The 22,076-nt window shown below is 42.3% G+C and overlaps 1 protein-coding gene across 8 annotated transcripts in view; it reads left to right on the plus strand.

Annotated features, from left to right (window-relative positions):
* The first annotated feature begins 51 nt into the window (after positions 1-51).
* The window catches only part of KLHL15 (kelch like family member 15), a 30,486-nt gene continuing 8,461 nt past the window's right edge, over positions 52-22,076 (plus strand). Inside the window, exons 1-6 of one of the 8 annotated variants that reach the window (XM_064474088.1) lie at positions 164-399; positions 2,484-2,580; positions 4,432-4,545; positions 5,063-5,240; positions 5,372-5,410; positions 13,157-13,868. In XM_064474088.1, coding sequence (XP_064330158.1) covers positions 13,164-13,868 — 705 coding nt within the window. In that variant the 5' untranslated portion in view covers positions 164-399; positions 2,484-2,580; positions 4,432-4,545; ... (1 more) ...; positions 5,372-5,410; positions 13,157-13,163. The other 7 variants (XM_064474080.1, XM_064474075.1, XM_064474093.1 and 4 more) reach the window with 7 other exon arrangements.

A 22,076-nucleotide genomic window follows, 5' to 3' on the forward strand; every position in this document is an offset into this window, starting at 1 on the left:
CGCCGGGTGATGCAACCCGGCCCTGCCGCAGGGGCCTCTCCGCGTGCGCCGGCGCCGCCCCGGGAAGAGAGCGGTTTGCGCGTGCGCAGGGCGGGGTCGGGCCGCGGTGGCGGGAGGTGGGGGACGGCTCGCGCCTGCGCTGCGCGCCTGCCGCTGGGTAACGGTCGTGGGCAGAGGGTGGTGAGGGTCCGCTGAGGGGAGGCCCCTGGGCGGGGGGACTGGAACTAGCCGCCGGGACTGTGGTCGGTCGGTCGGTCGGTCGGTCTCACACACGGCTTCCCGCTGCCGCAGCAAACCTCTGGGGAGCCCGCGCTTCCGAGCGCTGCCGTGGACAAGGGGGTTGCCTTTTGTCCGCGGTGGGCCGGGCGGGCCCGCCGGTACCCTGTGTGCTAGTGCCGCGTACGTAATGTACTGCTGTCGCTTCGGTAGGGTGGGTAGGACGGGGACCTGGTTTGGTTGAAAGATACACCCAAAAAGGGAGATTCGTCCTGTCTTTATGCATCAACGTCTGCTGATGCATGCGGCAATGTGGGTTTAGTTGGGGCAGTGAGTGGGTGTGATGCAGAAAAGAAGATGGGGGTAAAATGGAAAGAGGATATGCTTGTATGTGCTGGAAATGAGCATATCTAATTTGAGGTCTGATCAGCTTATCTGCTTGAACAGTAAAATGTCACTCCGCATATGTTACTAATCTGTGCTGGCCATCAGCCTGATAAGGTTTTGAATTTCAACCTTTCTGTCGTTAATGTCTTCTGTAGGCTGAGTGCTTAGCGTTAGGGAGACCATACGGATATAAGACCCTGCCCCAAGATGTGAACAGCTTTAATCTTTTGTACAAAACAGCTAAAAACCCCGCCAAACGCGTGCTGTTTTCAGAGTTGGGTAAAATGTAAAAGCTTTAAAAACCTAATAAAATCCCTGGCGCAGTGATGAGAACCAGCTTATAGGTTCAACACAGACCAAAGGCCAAATTCACTATCCTCCGTGGGAAACTGAATTGGCTTCTTCTTCATGGAAACTTATTAAATGCATAGAGGTTGTTGCTACTAATAGGATTGCTTCTATGGTCAGAGAAACAGGTTTCAATGCAAGTAACCAATTATGTCAGATACATGCACATTCATCGACAGTGGCTTTTCCTGCTGGAAAACATGATGGTTCTCAGATTTTGCCTGGCTAACTGCTTGGTTCAAAAAAAAAACCAAACAGGTCTGGAGCAGACAGCCATGTTTTGAAATTGAGTGATGGAAGTCTGTATAAAACTGGTGTGCCTGAGTTAGCAATGCTTGTAAACCTCCCGCTTTTGCAAATACGACTGTTTCCATTCTTTCCTGATACAAGAGCCAGGAGTGAATTCTGCTGTATGTACCTAGAGCACGCACACGTTGCCAGCATTCTTGTTTTGAAGAAATGAAAATGTGGTAAGGAACCTCACAATATGTGTAATGGTGTTGCCAATGACAAAATGTGTTTTGTCTTGCAACCCAGTAATTTTGCACATTGGTCTGGAAAATAAATTTTCATATCTAATCTTTCATCAAGCCACATGACGTTTTTGATTTGGTATAAAATATGTCACTTCTGGGAAAAACAGTAGATGCCTATGACCGAGATACACAAAGTATAGTGGGAACATGATGCAATACTCGGTTGCAGTTGCCTCGACGTCCAGGCATGTATAATCACTCTTTATGAAAATGAAGTGAAAATACTAGACTCTGTAGTTACTTAGCCATTTAAATTATGCAGTAATGCAGTGCAACATAAAATCGTGGAAACAGTTTTTGTCACATTTGCAGCAGCCTTTGGAAAGGGTTTAGTCCTTGCCAAGGACTCTGTCAGGAATCTGAAAAAAAAAAAAACAAACCCCAACCCAAACCTGTGCTCCTATTTTAACAATGACATTATACGTTTTACGTATTTCAAGATAGTCTTGCTACTTTGATTCACTGTATTTGGGAATATTTGTGGTATGAAGAAAAAACAAAAGTCTAAAAGACTGCAAATGTCTGATTAAAGCAGGTAGAAAGATTTCTAGGAATGGTCAAGTATATTCATGTACCTGTAAGTTAAACGTTTAAAATTCTTCAAATGAAATGGTAAAGAGTATATTAATATAACTCAAAAACATATGTCCAGAATTTTATTCATTGCAATAGTCTCATTTAAGCCAGTGGGAACTACTTAATAACTGACTTTGTACAGATTCCTGAATCAGAGGGGTCAGCCCAAATTTCTGTGTAGATTAATATGAACTAGGGTAACGTTGATACCACTCCACTGGTCATTGTCGAGGGCTCAAATTTAACACTCATAATTTTATGTAGAAAATTAGAATTGAGGTGTTATAACATGTTGTGATTATTCAGTAGAGGCAAACTGTCCAACGTGAAGGAGAAGGGCGGGAAGGGGCGGAACATGCTTTTAAATGTTGAATTTAAGTGTGTCAGAGCTGTTGGGCTTTGTGTTTTTTTGTTGGCCAGGTTTGAGGTCCCCTTCTGTGGCAGTGTGTAGGAGAGACCTGGAGATCATCTTGTGCCTCAGCTTGCCACAAACTGCAAACGGCAAAATGACAGTCAGGTAAAATCGAAACAGTCCTAGCTTTTTCCACCCTCACTGAAGGTCAAAAGCCCAAAGAGGGCAAAAGGATGCGTGAAGTTTTGGTTGTATCATTTCTGTGCACGAGAACTTCCTTTCTGCTCTAGTTTTATTTTCTGGAGCTGGGGATGCAAGTGGGGATGTGCTTGGTACAGCAGGACATACATCCTATGAATAAGGGAGAGGATGTTTTTCCCTTGAGACTTAGTTGGCAGGAGCGGTAGCTGCCTTGGCAGAGCCGGTGCATAAAGGTTGGTTGTTTCACCGTAAGCGCACCAGGTAACAAGTTTTAAAACAGTGGCTGGGGAGACAGGGCAAATTTACTGTGTGAGTGAGCAGGTGAGGTGGAATAGCGCGAAGTTTGCAGAGCAGAGAGAGGTCAGGCTGGTGGGATGAAGGAGTGAACGGGAGCAGGTTTGCTATAGTGTGGAATAAATGGGCGGTGAGGGAGCAGTAGGAGGGCAGTTGAACAGAGTGGGAGCAGCAGTGGGAAGTCTTTTGTAAAGTGGTGCGTGCAATAGCTGGTGCATTGTGTGAGGCTGGGAAAGGTGGGAAAGGCACTCAACTTGGGGGTGGCAGCTACCGGGGAGGTGCACTTTTGTTTTGTACATCCAGAATGGGGCGGGGGTGGTAATGAGAGGCTGAAAATAGGCAGCGAAGGGGACAGGAACGGCAATAAACAGAGAGAGGATGGCAGCGCGTAGCCCGCTATTTAAAGCAACGAGTGACATAGAGGGTGACAGGGAGGTATGTAGCAGGTAGCGAATGGTTTGGGGGTGGCAGTGGCAAACCAAAGGTCCACATAGTTCAGTTCTTACAATAAAGTCGTGGTTTGCCAGGCAAAGGCAAGGTAGAGAAAGCAAGGAGGCAACGTTTGTGCTAAGGCCAAGCCCTGTCCATCCCACACTAGGCACCGGTGGCCCTGGCCCCTGGGGCTGTGGTGACCCGGTTGCGACTGGGGCGCTGGCGAGGCTGTTGTTGGCCGGCTGTCGTGGGGCTGCTGTTGCCCGGGGTGGCGGGGTTTCAGCTCCCCGCCCTGGGAAAGCGAGAGCTGCAGATGCGTGGAGGAAAGGGGCCGCGGTCTGCAACGGGACCCAGCCCGGAGGCTGAGCAGTGGGTGAGAGCTCCGCACCCTCCAGCTACACCAAAAGTGGACGCTTGCGGGTGAGCGCCCTCACGAGCCGGGCGCGGGTGATGCTCCTTGGTGCCGCTTTCCAAAGCCCCGGCCATGCCCAGCCCTGGCCATGCCCGGCCCCGGTAAGGGTCTCCCCTGTCCCCGGGGCCTGCCCGCTGTCCCCGCGGCTGCCGGTGCGGGGCGGGCTGCCGGCGGGGCCAGGGCCGTCCCGGCTGACCCGGCGAGGTGCAGGGAGGCGCCGGTGTGGCAGGGCACGCCGCCGGGCCGTCGTTGGCGAGCGGGCCGAGGCGGGGACGCGGCGGTGGCCGTTTTGCTGCTCCGGGCGCGTCGGCCCGCCGGTCCCGCAGGTGGCGGCGGAAGTGACGGCCGGCGCGGGGTGCCTGTGGCGGGGGAAGATGGCGCCTGCGGCCGTGCGAGGCAGCGCAGAAGGTAAACAAGTGTGAGCAGCGGCGGCGGGGAGCGGGCGGGAGCGGCGGGGACCCCGAGGGCCAGGCCCAGCCAGGCTGGGTCGGGAGCGCCAGTGCCCGGGCGGCGCGGCGCGGCTCCCCACCTCCCCCTAAGCACGGACCGCGGGGAGGAGGGAGCCCAGGATCCCCCCTTCCTCCTCCTCCTCCTCCTCCGCCGCCGCCGCCTCCTCCTCCTCCTCCTCCTCCTCCTCCTCCTCCCGGCTTTGCCTCAGCCATTGCCCCTCTCTTCAGCCCCCCGGCGCCTCCCCCCGCCGCTGCCGCCCCCGGCTTTATGTTACACAGAGGGCCCCCTCTCCGCCGGTCCAGCGGGAGGAGCCGCGTCTTCAGCGCCGCCGCTGCCGAGAGGTAGGTGAAGCCGCCGCCGGGGTCTCCTGGGCCCTCCCGTCGCCGCCCGCCCCACCGAGAGCGGCCCGGGCCTTCCACCCCCCCCGGGCCTTCAGAGACCGTCTTCCCCCGGGGGCGGCGGGCCGGGTGCCCCTGGCGCCGGGGAGGGGGGCGGCGGGTATGGCCGGGCCGGGCAGGGGCCCTGAAAGCCTTGCGACTCCGCGGGGCGGCTTGTGAGGGACGGGCGCCGGGGGCTGCTGCGGCGGCACGTCTCTAACTCTGAGGCCGCCCGCCCCCCTCCGTCGGGCAGCCGGGCCTGCGGGCGCCGGCGCGCAGCGGAGGGGCGCTGAGCGGGACGGGCGGGCGCGCTGGTGCGGGTCGTCCCGGGTCCTGCCCCGAAAACGGCGGCGGTGGGGGAGGAAAAAGTCTCTGAGCAGAACGAGCAGATTGCCGCTCCGGAGTGGTAGTGGAGCTTCGACCTATTTGGTAAATACTTTAAAAATTTGAAGTTTTATTTAAATTTTATTTTCTCCTTTAGAAGAAGAATAATAGGGGAGCCATAACGCTGTTACTGGATAAAAGAGCAGAACTACTGAAGTCTGGCTTCCTGTTGACTTCTTTGTTGTGTGTACTCGTCCCTAAGATAATAACCCAGCTCTTTTGCTGCCATTGCCCCAGTTCACACTCAGATCCCCCCAGCATACCACCATGTGCCAATATCCTTTCTTTTTCCTTCCAACGCCTAGCCAATGTGTTTAATTTCTGCCACATGTCCTATAAACTTTCCCAGTGCCACTCATCTCCTTTCACTTTCCTTAATTATACCCTCTGCCTGGTTTGGACCTACATGTGATGATTTGCCTTTTAGCAAAGCAAAGCAGAACAGGTAACTGTTGAGCTCACACTGGAGATGCCATATCTTTTTCATTTATCTAGCTGCCAATTTGGGGAAAATTTGTAGAAATTTAATAAGTTGGAGGTTTCTGTCTTTCTGACAAATGAGGTTGACATTTGGCAACGAGGTCAAAAGCTATGTGTCTTGAACAAACAGTCCAATCTCATTAATCTCATCTTCTCAGAAGATGCTAAATGTATTAACTAAGTTAACAATAAACATACAGATAATAGAAAGACAATTGTAAGGCATAGCTCCAAATTAAGGTAGTTGATTAAAATATTTTTACTAATATAGTTTAAATGCTACTTATAGCTTATTACCTTTTTATTACGCTAAAAATTTATGACGGGTCCAAACGCTTTGATATAAAAAGTAGGATTAGATTTTTGCCACTAAGAAATACTTAACTTGCTACTTTCCTGCGTAAAATACACCATGATTATCTTCACGATGAAAAATCACTCTTTATTAATACTATTAGCCACAAATTTATATATGTATGGGATGTTGGCACTCAGGTTGAAGCAGTCCTGTCTGCTTTGAGAGCAGTGGTGGATCTGTAGTTTTCAACACTACCATCATTTAACTCTGAGGTATTAGTGAAACAAGTTTTTCTGCTTAAAAGACAATTCTCATTCTTATGGATCTATTAAAGTATTTTATACTGGTCACCTTTTCCGGTATCAATAAATGTAATTGAAAGACCACTGAGCTGAGCTTGCTCTATGTTTGGGAGGGTATTTTTGTGTACAGGTGTAGTGATGCAATGACCTTTAGCCAGGTGGTTTAAACTGTCTTAATGTCTGTGAAGTGCAGTTATGTCATCCATGTAATGGACTGACATGATGAGAAACTAATGTATATCTCATTGATGTTAATTCATGAGACAGAAGTTGAGCTTAGATTCAGTTGGGTGAAGTTAACCTGGTCAGGTAACTACAGCTGATACATATGTCTGGCAATCTTAAAGTGCTTGTCAAGCATGCATTTTCATCAGAATCCTAAAACTTGTTTTGAGAGCTGAGCTGGGGAGCATATTTTACTCTCTGGTGGCTAGTGTTGTGGAATGGGAAGTTTCTGACGTATGATCGATTAGAATTCACCTAGATTCAACATATGTGAAAACTATACTCTTTGGTATTTTAAAACAAAATGGTTCTGATCTTTTGTGTGTCTGTGCTTGTAACATTTTGGATCCCTCTGTGCAGAAAGCCTAAACTGGGTTATAGTGTAAGTTTTTAGGAACAGAGAGTAATATGAGCTGAGAAACCTATCCATTATGAATACGTGCCTATGAGAGCACCAGCACATCAGCTTGAGTTAGAGGTTTCTCAAAAAGAAAACTGAACAAAACAATGTCTCCTACTACCGTACTCTTATGAAGATAGCTAAAGACTACTCAGCAGGGTTTTAGCAAACTTAGGGTGACATATAACCATACTGAGCTGAGGCATGATCCGTACTGAGTTTTAGTATGTTTGGTTATACCTAGTTCTGATAATGCTTCTAGGATAACCATAATGACTTCAGAGACTCTTAATATGACCTGATGCAGATTGCTCAAGAGATAGCAACGTGGGTAAAGATTGTAAGAGGAGCTGTCGTGGTCAGATATGTGCCCCTAAGAAATTCTTCATGCAGCGTGGACAAGTTTGAGGAGTACCCAAGTTTTTTAATTTCTAGAGTTCTGGCAGTCTGGTTCCTCTGACTGGCAGCAGCAATCGCTAAACTCCTAACTCCTCGCTTCTAGAGTAATCCACCATTTTTGGAATTCTCACCATGGATTGGGTGACGTCTTTAGTTAGCGTGAACCTCCCGATGTGCTCAAGATAAATTGTTTCCCAAACTTAGCGTATTCATTAGAAAGGGCTTCAGATAAAACACACGCAAACTTGATGTGTTTCTTTGTTTCCTACGTTTGCAATAGTTGTAGCAATGGAAAGTTTCGACATCACTGATTATTGATCTGTCTCATTTTTACATCATTCCTTCTGTTGCTGTTAGTGGAGAATTATGATGAAAAATGGTGGTTCAGACAAGGTTTTAGTGTCAAACCATGTAAACAAAGGTTTAATTTGGGGGGGATAAATTATACTGTGTAAACGTATATTTGTACACTCACTGCATTCTCACTCATTGCAGTACGCTGCTTTCAAATGCACAGTTTTTGGTGATGAATGTGCTGTTGTGAATGTTTTGCTTGTATGTGCAAATGCTTGTGTGTATTGTATATTTGTACATGTGTATAACATTTGACTGTGGAGAAATGGGCTATTTGTGCAGGAAAGTGTTTGTTTTAACAAAATTAAGGTCAGAGAATTCTGCTCAAAGCAGTCTTTGCTGTGGACCTCACTAAATAAAGCATATCTAACGGCTTTAAAATCTGCATTTAAATGCATGCATTTGATGGATGAAAGAAATGGGATAGATTAAATGGATTATTGGATTTTAAGCTCTATTTTAGTACTTTGTGTAACCAAAGTATGGCTCTGTATGTCTGGTGAAATATCTTTTCTTGTAACTCGTGGATACAGTATTTTATTATCTGAAAATATATTGTTCAGCTGTGTTCACATAGGTGCTTTCTCAGAATTTTTATGAGGTGGGTAGAATGAACAAGAACTTCAAAATCTATGAACAAAGGAACTTGCCAGTTCTGCCTCAGCATCTCAAATTAGTTATTAAGGAACAGCAGTAAAGGAAAGCAGAAATCTGCCTTTCAGCTGGTGTGCTGAAATTGCGTATTGGCAATGCTTTCTCAGAACAATACATTTCTATCCCTAGAAAGTGCATATAAGCTTATGTATTACATAAATGCACTTATTTAGAGGGCACTTTTTTCAGGAAGTACTGCTTTTGGATAGATTTTTAAATCAAGCGGGGCATGAGCCAAAAGCTGGTATTCCATAACTTCCTTCTCCTTAGCCTGTGCGTTTAGACTCCATTTCTTCTGCTTGTGACTAAGAGCCTCAGACACCCTGAGGAAAGAAGGTTGTTCTTGTTTAGCAAGAAAAAGCAGTCTGGAACAGGGTTTTCAGACTTTTATTACAGCTGTGGAATAAAGATGAGAAATCAGTGTTCCAAGTAAGTGCTTTTACAGTCATGGCAGAGTAGGCTCTGTAATGCATTATGTGCTAAAAGAGGAAGAAATGTCAGGAAAAGCTAATAAGCTTAAGAGTATTTCTCTTTTGGCTTTTCAGCAGAGAATTTTCCTTCCTGTGCTGCAATATACCGACCAGCTCTAGTATGCGCAGAACAATGCAGAACGTCAACCTGGATCTCCCCCCCACCCCCTTTATTGTTTATACATTGGAATTTTTTGTTCCAGTTTTCTTACAGACCACTGCAGGCTACGTGTCTTCCTTAGGATTAAGTGTGCTATTGTGATTTGCATGGGTGAAGAAAATCTAACTCTGAATTTTGCATTTTTACTGAAAATATGAAAAAAAATTCATGATGTTATTGTCCTCTGGGAAATAAGCTGCAGCATTTGAATAGTGCATAGAATTACATCTAAGATTGCAAGTCTGTGTGTGGGAGGAATGGCATAGCTACGCTTTAGAAAAATGACTTAATTTGAGAGTATTCTGTATTGCTTTTTAAATATTTGAACTACCACATTGCTGTTTGCTTTTGACTGAGGATATTAGCTACAGAAATGAGCATTTTTACTAGTTAATCATAATATGCATTTACCTATCTAGTTTCCCAGTCTCTGCTCTTTTAACCCCCTCATGTATTTGCACTGGCTGATACTTTTTTGTGTTGTAAAGAAAAATGTATCTGCTGATATTGTGTATGGATTTATGCCAAAAAAGGGTATTTACTCCTTTTATTTAATTCAGGAAGACAAGCAGTCTTTTGCTTTTCCCTCATAGAATTCTGCAGCTTCTTTAGATGGTGCTAGGGAGAAGTCTTACTGGTTTTGTCTCTACTTAAATATTCCATTAAATGCAGCCTGATGTTCAGGAGGAAAAATATTTTGAGATTGAAAACTGTAGATTTAGTATGAATAATATAGGCAGGGATGTGAAAAGAGGGCTTAAGTGACTTAAACCCTCACATATTTAAAGTATTCTGAAATAATAATTTCAGACTGTAGACCACTTTGTTACCATTGTAGAGTTTTGGAGCTGACTTCTGGTTTTAATATATTTTTGCAGAATCTAGCCAGTTTTAGGGAGATGTGAAAATTAGAACCCTAAAAGGTGTTCCCCAAATGCAGGTTGTTTTTTTTTTTAACATATTCCTAACACCTTATTTTTTGATAGATTTAAAATTTGAAGGGTAGTAGCTTATATCTGATTTTTGTGTGTGTATCTTACTGCTATTTAATCAGAATTAAAAAGGATGGTTGAAAAAAAACCCCAGTGCGGTCTGTATGTAAAAGCAGCTTGATCACAGAATCACAGACTAGCTGAAAAAACCCCAGTGCGGTCTGTATGTAAAAGCAGCTTGATCACAGAATCACAGACTAGCTGAGGTTGGAGGGGACCTCTGGAGGTCATCTGGTCTATCCTGCCCCTGCTCAGCAGGACCACCTAGAGCCAGTTGCCCAGGACTCTCTCTGATGTTGGTTTTTGGGTTTTGTGTGTTATTTATTTGTTTTGATCCTTAAAAGGAACACTGGAGGTGCTCCTCTGGTTTCTGTGCGTTTACCCTCTGCCATTTGTCTCTGCTTATCTTCACTTGCCAACTTTTCTTTTTTGCTTCTTTGAAAGAGGCCTTTTAAAGCCATCCTATGTAAAAGCTAATTTCTTTCCTTTTATTTGCAGAGTGCCTATAATGTAATGATCTTTCTCAGGTTAAGTGGAAAGATCCTAGTATGTGTTTGGAGATTACTGGTATGGTGGTTCTGTGTTGTTCATGTACACAGTTACGTATGTACTGTTTTGAAGAAATCCTTTCCGTGAGATTGCTGCTTGCATGAGCCTGCGTGATGGGAGATCCCATTATTTTCAGATTAATATGCATTGCTTCAGTCACCTGGTGAATATTGCTTTGTTTCTGATTTTTTTTTCCAAATATATTGTTGTGGTGTTCTGTTCATGTCTCATGTTTGTAAATTCCAACTGTCCTGTCCAGTCTCTTTGATTGAAGCTAAGCCATATGTCTCAGCTGGTCTGCTAAAGGAATGTAACTTACACAGTTGTACTGTCTGAGAATCCTAGTAAACTTTGAACCTCTTGGCCAATTTCAAACAAAATTGAGACATAGTTATTTCAAGTTGCTGTACATTTCATGACAACGGGTGGCCCTTTTAAAGGCAAGTGACCATTAAATCTCTTAAACAGGAAAGAATGAAGTATGAGCTCAACTAGTATTAAACATCAGAGAAGTGGGGCAGGGGGGGAGGTGTTACAAGTGCTCTAGTGAAAGAAAAAAAGCTAATATTCGTGTTTACCTTTTATTTGATATCAGAAATACAATTAGAAAGCAAAATCCTGAAAAGTCAGGCTTTATGCTTCCTCCTCCTTTGCTTCTTTTTGAGGTGCTAAGAGTTAGTAAGTAATTCTCCTCTTGTCTGCTTTCGTGCAAGAATTAGTAACAGCTTAGAAAAATATTTGATAGTAATTTTTTTTTTTCTGGTAGGCATGTACTGTGTTCAGGAATAAGGGACTTGTGATATGAAACTCCAGACCAGTTTTCATTTTGTTTTCTCTCTGTCTTCAGTGGCATTGAGGGGAGTGTGCTGGCGAGAAAGTGATTGGATTGTCAGCTTTTCTCTTGCTTCTGCTCTTACTTTCAGGAATTTGAATTTTGTCATATTGCCTTTTTGCCTTAATTTTTATGAATGCTCCCAGCATTAACTCCATTGTGCCCAGAACCTGTAAGCAGGCTTCACCAGCGTGGGAGCAGTGCTCATTCCTTGAGGTGTTGCAACAAACACCCACTCACCATTTTAGTTTTGCATAGACGAAGAGAATATCTCCAGTGTTGTTTCCAGGATGTGTGCTGATGAATTAAGGAGAGGAGATGCTTATCTGTTGATGAAGACTAATAAAATACATTCCAGTTAAAATGGCAGCAGTCAGGATGTGGTGCTTGAGGAAGTGGGAGTAACATGATAACTGATCTCTGAAATTGTGAAACCTGGGCCAACCTAGAGTCACTTCTGTGTCCATATACTGCTGTAAAGTTCTATAACTTTTAAAATTAGCAGGTTTTTAAATGTGTTGATGTTGCTGTAATTTAGCTTTTCACGTAGGTTACCAGTACCAAAATATTATTAACTTTAATTGTTACAGGAAATTCAGTGTTAAACACACAAATAACTTAGTGAATGTTGCAGTGTAATTTAAGGCGGGATAAAGTGCAACAGAATCGGTTGAACCAGTTCTAATAGCTGATTAATGCCAAAAAGGGAAGATGTTACTCTTCTTCCCTGATCCTGCCCATGTGTTATGTCCTGCCCTCTGCATCAGCTTGGTTCTTGTGCCAGCCCCCTGCTGTGTCAAGTCAGGAGTCAGCTCACAGATAAGCAGAAAGCTCTCTGGCTTTGAGGTTTTGTGTGTGCTGGGGAGTGGTGGTGGTTGTTTTGCTCCCCCCAGCCCCAGTTTAGTTTTCTGTCAGGTTTATGAGTTGAACTGGCTTTCTAGAGCAGTCCCATGAGCCCCAGAAATGGCTCCAAGTAGGCAGCAGGAGCTCAGACCCCAGAATAAGGACAGAGAGGGAGAATGGAGCGCACTGTTCGCCTTCAACTAGTGATAAATTGTTAGATTGGTTCAAGCTGCCTTGTGCAACTTCACTCTACCTAAACACAAGGAAGTTGAGCAAGATTTTGAGGAATTCCTGGATTTTGAATAGTTTTTGATACAGATTTTTATTGAATATTTATCTTCCTTAACTTTAACAGGGTAGGATCCTGCTAGTCTTTAATTTCTATTTAGCTTTTTTACAGTTTGACTGTAGCTTGTGTGTAAGTAACACTGCATCTGCAAATGTTCAAATGCTTAATAAGCAATTAAGATTCACTAAAGCCAGTATACAGGGTATTATTTATTGTGACCTAATCTTGTCAGTGCTTCCTGTTGCCTTAGTATTTTGCACTCTATAAATCTCATCACCTAATTAATCCCTATAGTAAGAAATGGGTTGGGGGGATGGGACATGGGACACAGGACAACTATGTTGTTACAGAGGGAATGAAACAAGTGAACTTAAATAGTGCCTCTGAAAATGTTCGGTTTCCTAGAAATAACTTTTGAGTAAATTGACATATATTTTTAAAGAGACTGAAAGTTTTTTAGGTTATATCTTGTACAGGTTTACTGAAGCTTGTTGCTGATGTTAAGGAAGTCCTGCTTCCTTTCAGAAATCTTTGACATTCAGTAGTGGATGTTTTAGTGCTCCCCTGAAATTAATTCTTCAGAAAGATTGAGGGTTCGGGAGAGGAAGAAAACCAGGACATTTTTAGGGTTGCATATTCGCTTTCTGACCACTAAGTAGCTTGGAGTGAGGAATCACTCTAGCAGTATCACATAGTTATTCTTGTTTATTAGCCTTTCTTTAAAATGAGAATATTTTGCGGGGAGAAATATTTAAAGTTTGTGTTTTAAGTTGTTTCTTAGGTTGATTTTTCAGCTGACGAGAAAGCAAAAAGGGTGGTGAAGACTTCTAAGTCTTAACGAAAGCAATCTTAGGATTTATCTGGTCAGGAAGGGCTTGTGATGTGTTATTAGAAATAACAATTTATTTTTCTTTTTATTTATTTATTTTTTCTTCCCCCCCCAGGTGATTCATGGCAGGGGACGTGGAAGGGTTTAGCTCCTCCATCCATGACACCAGTGTCTCTGCTGGATTCAGAGCACTGTATGAGGAGGGATTGCTTCTTGATGTCACACTTGTCATTGAAGACCACCAATTTCAGGCCCATAAAGCACTGCTTGCCACCCAGAGTGATTACTTCAGGATTATGTTCACAGCTGATATGCGAGAACGAGATCAGGACAAAATCCATTTGAAAGGTCTGACAGCTACAGGCTTCAGTCATGTCCTGCAATTCATGTACTATGGAACTATTGAACTGAGTATGAACACTGTTCATGAAATCCTTCAGGCTGCCATGTATGTCCAGCTTATAGAGGTGGTAAAATTTTGCTGCTCTTTTCTCTTAGCTAAAATCTGCTTAGAAAACTGTGCAGAAATTATGAGACTTCTGGATGATTTTGGTGTAAACATCGAAGGAGTCAGGGAAAAACTGGACTCCTTTCTGCTAGAGAATTTTGTGCCGCTCATGTCCAGACCTGACTTCCTTTCATATCTGAGCTTTGAGAAGCTCATGTCTTACTTGGATAATGATCATCTGAGCAGGTTTCCAGAGATAGAGCTGTATGAAGCTGTTCAGGCCTGGCTGCGCCATGATAGAAGACGCTGGAGGCATACGGACACCATCATTCAGAACATCAGGTTTTGTTTGATGACACCATCCAGTGTTTTTGAGAAGGTTGGTGCATTTGAAAAGCAATAGGCAGGATTCATCATTTAGCTAGGGCAGCATGCCATTAAATAGATAATATTCCCAAATCTAGTAGGAACAACAAAAAGACAGCATTTATTTTTCTAATAAACCCATAGAAGACAAACATCTAAAAGTATTGTCATCTGATTATTAGACAATAGTATGTACAGTGGCTGGAGAACAGGTACGTTTACGATACATGTTTTTAAGTGACTTCAAATGGAAAGGACATTTTAAAATAAGATCACTTAGATGAAGTTTTATTTTAATCATTCTGTTTTCTATGAGTTGCTGCTTGCTTTCCAGAGGTTTCAGAGCTGCATACAGTATGTAGGGCACATGTCATGATAATTGTTATCAATATAATCAAAACATAGTTATTGTAGATTTTACATGTTTTAAGTACAAATTTCTTGTATTTACAAATGAAAACTAGCATCTGCTGTTAAATCTGCAGGGTGTTGGTGGTGTTGTTTCTTCAGTGCTTGTGCTGTTACACAGCAGTTGGAAGTAAGCCCTGATTCTGCAAAGTTACACACACATTTGGCTCTACGCAAGGCACATAATACAATCAGAAGTTACTGATGGTGTGAAATGTAATGATTTACTTTAAATATCAGAGGAATCTTCGTAACAGGTGATCTAAAATTCAGCTGACCATTGTATGTATTAAGAGGTTAAAAGAGAATGTGTTTTTTCTACTGTTCTGTTGAAGAATAGACAAAAAAAAAATATTGTTTTCTAGTTCCTGAGAATCTCTGAGTATTTGTCAACAGCAGAGAATTACAAAGCTATGTAAGCAGCTCTTGCAGGCTAGTAACAGTAAGGATATTCAGGTTAGGAATTACTTTTAACTTTGCTGTTTTGTTTTAACACTGTTAATTTTGTGTGATAGGATACAACTTTAACTTCTGTGTTTTTCACCTTTCAGTGAATTAATAGGATTTAAGACCCTGTGCTTTTGTTGGGCTTCTAACAAATTAATTTCCGATACATTTTTACTTTGGTACCTAGTGAATATGCAGATAAGGTTGTATTGTTGTTTGTGGTTTTAAGGGCTACTGGATCATTTCTGCAGTAATTCTTATACTTTGTATTTTAAATTATAAAAGCTATTAATTACTTCAGAGACCAGTGAGTTTTTATATTTTGGATTTGGGGGGTGTGTGTGTGAGTTGAGTAGAGTAAGTAATACATAAAATATAGTTGTGATCCTATATTAGCCTATAGACATTAACAAAGTAAATATGTAATCATATTTTAGAACAGTGATGTAATGTTTATATTGGGTTAAACATTTCCAACCAGTAAGAGCTGAACTCTGCAAGATGCTGTGTAGCATGTTGGTTTTAATAACACTTTTGCCTTAGTAGATCATATAAGCCATTCAGCAGGAAAACTGATAGGATTCACAGATTATTCTTAAGGTCAGCCTAATAGGGTAAGGCTTGTCTGAAAGAGTTTGCGTCAGCTCTTTGAGTTTTTGGTATACAAGTTCAAGCACCAAGCTGTCTTCAGTTCAGTTTCTGTAAGTGCAAGTGGAAAGTATATGTTGACCTACAGCATTATGTTTAGGTATAACTTCTGGAGCTGTTTTTGGTATCTGTGGTATAAATCCTGCATACAGTGCTTCTCATGTTTTATCTTGACAGCTAGCAAATGGCCAGATAGGTACCACTTAAGGAGAGAAGTAATTTTCCGCATCCCACACGTAAAAGCTGTATCTACAGATAAATAAATAAGTATAAAGATAAATAAACAAGTAAATACCTTTTCCATTAATGGTATGTGGGAACACAGAGAAGCCAGTGCAGATTCTGAAGTGGGACAGCTCAGCAGAGGGAAGCACACCTAAGTATGTCATTTGTTGCTGCAGCTAAGAATGTATTTGTGTTTTGCCCTGGCTAGAGAGCATTGAGTAATCTAGCATGACAAGTGACAAAGGACCACTGCAGTTGGAGCTAACATCAAGACACAGACCACTTTTTTTTTTTTTTTTTTTTTTAAATAAAAGAGCAAGTCTGTTAACTGTTCTGGAAGTAACTTGAGGAGAAATCTTCTGTGTGTAGAAGGGGGAAAATATTGGTAAAACTGGGGTTTTTTTGGGAGATCCACAAACAGAATTCACCCTTTTACTGAAGCTGGCACATACTGAATGCCTGCATGAATGTACCAAATACAATCTGAGGTTGACTCTTACGGTTCAGCGAGCTCTGTATCCGCTATATGCTGGCTTGCTTGTCATATGTACTCTTATGTAATCTTTCTAATACACATTTCTAAGGTGCCTGTTGTTATAGTATTTAAATAACTTTTGCAAGTCACAGTAAGGATACTTTTGGCCTCTTAAGCCATTCTATTTCTTATATCATTTTTTGGAAGAGATTTACAGTCTGAGTGGGATGGCTTTTCCTTTTAAACAGGAATTGATGAGTGACTCTAGATTTATACCTTGAGGCTGATGTGCATTTGGAGTGAAGGTGCAGCCTGTTCGCTTACTCTAAACTGTCGTGGAAGAACTGCATCTGAAGTATGAACGGATACTCCTTTTGTTCCTCATCCCTTAAAATAGATATAGATGTGTAAGGGGAAATGACAAGATAGGTGTCGTAAGGATGTGGGGAATAGTTGGAAAAGAAGGGCAAAGTGTATGGGGGGAAGCACAGATTCCACTAGCCATGTTATACTTTGTGTTATTTGAAACATATCCATGGCTCTGTAAGTCTTGAGGGAGGTTGGAGATAAGTTAGAGGGCATTTCTCCTAGATCATTGAGTTCATCTCTGTGTTATTGGAGACAACCATGTAATGATTTCCCTTTATATACGTTTAAGCTCCATTTAGTTTCTGTGTACTGCTCAGATTGAAGTCTTTTTTCAAAACCTCTGTCCTTAAAATCAAAAGGGGTTTTCAGATGTCCAATCTGCCAGTTTTGTTAGGGCTAGCCCATACTGATTTATAAATTCCTACCTTAAATCAGGCACTTACTAATTACTAGGTGCATCAGCTTCTGCTTTAGAGGCAGGATGAATATAGCATGTTATCCTCGAGTGGATGCTTTCCTGTGCCTAGAAAATACTAACTTTTGAGAAAGGGTCATTGTAATTTTATGTCATTGTGACTTTACCTTTGATAAATGTGTTGAATTTCTCCCTCCCTCCCCCCCCGCCCCCCACTTCCTTTACCTCCATGTCTAGTAATTCATATGTATTTACTTATACAATGTTGTGTGCTGAAGCTTAGGATAAGAAGTGTCTAGTGGATGAGGTTAGTGGGCCCCTGTTATCTTAAATAGGTGCTGCACTTGCTATTTTTATGTCTAAAGGTTATTGCTGACTTGGACAAATTTGCTAGCGGTATTTGTTATGTGCTGAGTATCTCAATTCTGGCATACAGATTGTTGGCTCCACTCTGATTTGACAGATTAGATTTGAGTTAGATTCCACCTTGACTGTGATAATTTCTCTCGCCTGTTTCTAAAAAGTAACAGCAAAATAGTTTGAGGGCACAGTCCTTGCTGCACAGGGGCTATGTCGTCTCATCTTTCTGTGGTTAGGCTGAAAACCAGTATAAGTGATTTGTAGCGCTTGTCAAGTAGCCCTTCAAAGCCCTGTGCTGGTACTGACCAGTTTTTGTACTGGCTGTTGGAAGTAACTAAGTAGTGACCCATGCTAGAAAAAGGGAAAGTTAAGTACAGCAGCTTGTCCAATACTATGTATACTGATGCTTGGTTGCAAAGTAGTTTTGGCTGCTGCTGCTTGAGACGTGTGTGACTTTTTCTATTTGACTGAATTTTGATTTGGAATAAATGTGTTGACATTTTGATAATGTTTGACAGGCTTGTGATTGTGCTTAGAATATGACCAGAGAGAAGAAGTAGTGAAAATAATAAAATCGTAGAATCATTGAGGTTGGAAAAGACCTCTAAGATCATGAAGTCCAAATGTCAGCCCAGCACTACCATGCTTCCTAAACTATGTCCCAAAGTGCCACATCTATATGTTTTTTTTTAACACCTCCAGGGCTGGTGACTTCACCTCTCTGAGCAGCCTGTTCCAGTGCCTGACCACTCTTTCAGTAAAGAAATTTTTTCCTAATACCCAGTCTAAACTTCCCCTGACACAGCTTGTGGCCATTTCCTCTTGTCCTATCACTTGTTACTTGGGAGAAGAGACCAACACCCACCTCGCTACAACCTCCTTTCAGGTAGTTGTAGAGAGTGATAAGGTCTCCCCTCAGCCTCCTCTCCTCCAGACTGAACAACCCCAGTTCCTTCAGCTGCTCCTTGTAAGACTTGTTCTCCAGACCCTTCACCAGCTTTGTTTCCCTTCTCTGGACATGCTCCAGCACCTCAATGTCTGTCTTGTACTGAGGGGCTGAAAACTGAACACAGTAGTCAAGGTGCGGCCCCACCAGTGCCACATACAGAGGGGCAATCACTTTCCTGCTCCTGCTGGCTGCAGTATTCCTAGTACAAGCCAGGATGCTGTTGGCCTTCTTGGTCACCTGGGCACACTGCTGGCTCATGTTCAGCTGGCTGTCGACCAACACCTCCAGGTCCTTTTCTGCCAGGCAGCTCTCCAGCCACTCCTCCCCAAGCCTGTAGTGTTGCATGGGGTTGTTGTGACCCAAGTGCAGGACTTTGCACTTGGCTTTGTTAAACCTCATACAGGTTACCTCTGCCCATTGATCCAGCCTGTCCAGGTCCCTCTGCAGAGCCTTCCTCCCCTGAAGCAGATCAACACTCCTGCCCAACTTGGTGTCATCTGCAAACTTGCTTAGGGTGCCCTCCATCCCCTCATCAGGTCACTGATAAAGATATTAAACAAGACTGGTTCCAAAACTGAGCTCTGGGGAACACCGCTTGTGACGGGCTGCCAACTGAGTTAAATCCGTAAGGATCCTGGTTGTTAGGATTGCTGGATCTTTAGTTTTGATTCAGCTTGATCTCTAGTAACATATCAATTTTTTTTGAAAGTAAAAGGAAGAATGCTGTGATACAGACACCATCATTATTCATGGAAAAGGTGTAGCATAGCTTCTGTCTTCCTAGTAGCTGAGTTTGAGTTGCATCACTTACACATTCCGAATTGGCAGTTTTAGAAAACTTAAGTAAGCGCAATTTTGTGACCTTTGAAGTAGTTCTCTGCTTATTTAGCTAGAGACGATAGAGTCACATTTATGAGCCATCCAGATTTTCCTGTGTTTTTTCACCGGTTCTACAGAAGGAGCCAAGCTAATATCTGCCCCACATAACAACATGTTAAGATTTAGTTACCAGGTGTACAAATAATAGATGTTTAGTTTGGGCACTTCAAAAGTATCCTTTCTTTATGATTTTGAAAGGCTTTTCCTAAAAGCCCAAGTAACAAAAATACAAATAGAGCAATAGCTGTAAATAGTCGTATGGGGAAAAAACCCCAAAACTATATTCTGAAGTCAAACCTGTGTTAGAGAACGTTTACCTTGCATTTCATTGCTCTTCCTGCAGCTTATTAGTTTGCTTAATTGTTTTAAGGGAGGGGAAGATGATTAACATAACATGTGATACATCTGGTCTTTTTTGGGGATCACTTTTCAAATCAGAAACTAATGGATTAAATTTTTGGCTATACTTTTTCATGGAACATAGATGGAAAGTTCTGAAACTTGTATAGCTGCTGCAACTAGAAAAGCATGCATTGCAGTATGGCAGAAAAATAGACAGTGATTAATAGATGCATTAATTTGGAAAGCCAGCAGTTTTTACTGAGTGTTCTACTGATTCAAAATTAAGAAGAGGAAGTGCATTTAAGCTCCAGTTTACTGTGGCTGGAAGGATGGTGGTGATTTTGGTAAAGTCTGGATGTTTTTGGTATTGACTACCTAGGGGATGAGTAGAGGTGGATGTTTTTAATTATTTTCTGCATCTTTTTTTATGGAATGACACATTTGATTTTGTTCATGCTGTTCCCTGTGTAGCTAAAAGTCCAACTGTGAACCACTGTAACTGGTAGATGATGCAATGAGATGGTTCACATCAGAGTTCTTCAGGGAGCTCCTACATTAGCACTGTGTCCCAGCAGAACCTCTGTAAGGTCTTGCCCGGAAAACTGAAGAGAAAGAGTTGGAAAGAATGTAAAAAACAATGAGCAAAGCTTTATCACTTGGATTAAATTCCTTTTTTTACAAAAAGACTGGGGTTGGTAAGGAAGTTGATGATGTATTCTTAAGAATGCACATTTGTTTTACTTCCAGGTTTATCAGTTCAGTGTATGTTTCCATCTGTTTTGGATGTTATACAGAAATTTGTGAGCATTCTCTCTAATTTAGTATGTTGGTAATTAGGGGCCTGTTCCTTCTAGAGCTTCTCCATTTGAACTTAACAGGAAAATTAGGCTGTTGGTAAGCTCTTAGATATTTGTTGATCAACTACTTGTTGCTACTTAAGGTTAATGGCAGAAGTCTATTTCTGGATGCTGAGGGATTTCCTTCAGTGTATTTTGGGTATCAGACAGCCATTCCCACAAAAGGCTTGCTGAAGACTGTGTTCTTTAATCTACTAAAACTAAAATATATGAACAACTTACGGTTGTGTTTTAATACCTAAACACCTAAATTTTAATGCATCTCTCTGGTGATTATGCACACAAGTGATTAAAAGTACCGTAACATTATTCAGAATTGTAGGTGTTTGGAGGGTTTTCCTTACTGTGGGCTGAATAGGACTTTCAAATAATTCTGGAAGATTTCACGCAGACAGTGTGTGAAGGTGGAAGTAGGCAAACTGTCCTACATTAGCTTTGTCTTCATTTGCATTATGCAAGTGTGAGCAGTCAGTCCTTTCATACAGGCATATCCTAACGTTCATCTTAGACCATCATCTGAGCCTCAGGAGAGGTACTGCTCCTCTGTGGCAGAGCTTGTGCTGGTCAAAGGTGGAAGGCTAGAAACACTGAAGTTTTTCCTCAACAGCGAAGTCTAGGAAGCCTCCATCTACCTTTTCTTACCAGAATTTAGATAGTCCGTCACTCTGCTTTGCTTTGTGGGATTTTAATTTTTTTTCCTGAATATTGTAAGAATTGCTAGTGCTTATGTATTCTCATGTTCACCTCTTCAAGATTGTGCTTGTGGATAACTTCCTCCCGAACTTTAGTCTGAAAGAGTTGTTTATAACTGGTAGTTACACTTGCTTCTTGATGTCTTTCTGATTTAAGGTAAGCGATTGAGGTTTTGCTTTGATGTTAGTGCCTTTGTCAAGATAAGTAGTAGTAACCTAGATTGATTCTCTGGTCTTGAGATTCTGTCTCTGGAATTAGAGATATTCCTTGTTTCCTTTTGCACGCTGTCGTGGGGTGAGATTTAGGCTACGTGAAGGAGTTAGAGTGGTGAGGGTGTATGAGGCTTATTTTAATTCCAGTTTCTGGCTGGCATTTTAATTTCTCGATCTCAAGACAGAGTTGTAAATGTTGAGGGGGAAATAAAAAACACTTTCCATCTCTGCCGGGCTTTGCTGGCATGCTTCATGTTGTAAGCGTGTTAATCCTATTGTTTTCCATAATCATCCAAGAAAGCTTGAAATGTGTAAAGGTGGAACAAAAATAATTTTTCTTTGTTTAATTCCAAAAATGATAGCTCCAGTTTGGGAATGCGTGACATAGTCACACTGGTTTAGAATTTGAAAGTTACTTTTAAGGGTAAAGTAACCCACCCACGATTCTTTGTTATTTTAACTCCCTGCTTCATTTTTTGTAACCTTTAAGGCTTTATGTATTTTACCATTTTTCTGTACTGTGGTTTTCCCCGCCACCCCTCCCCCAGCATATTTTTCTGGAATTTATGTTCAGCAGTCAGGCAAGGTATGTGGTTTATTCTAACAAATGCCATATGAGCAGATCTTCTGTGTTTGTATGATATATTCTTTATTTGCAATAAGAAAATAGATCTGTTATTCCGCAGAAAAGTTGGGCTTACTGTAGGTGTTTTATAAGCACTATACCCAAGTAAATCTTTTTGTTTCATAGTCGCCCCAAATAAAAGTGGCAGAAAGAAGGTGGATATTGCTCTGAGAATAATATATGCAATTTGCATGTGACCATCCTCGTTTTCCAAGCAAAGATAAGTTGAACTTGTCAAAATAAAGTGGGACAAAGAAAAAGTGTAAATAAAAACATAAAATCACTATAACCCTTGAGCTTTACAACAGTAGGTTAGT

Source organism: Phalacrocorax carbo, chromosome 1 (genome assembly GCF_963921805.1).
Source record: "Phalacrocorax carbo chromosome 1, bPhaCar2.1, whole genome shotgun sequence".
NCBI classification, from domain to species: Eukaryota; Metazoa; Chordata; class Aves; order Suliformes; family Phalacrocoracidae; genus Phalacrocorax; species Phalacrocorax carbo.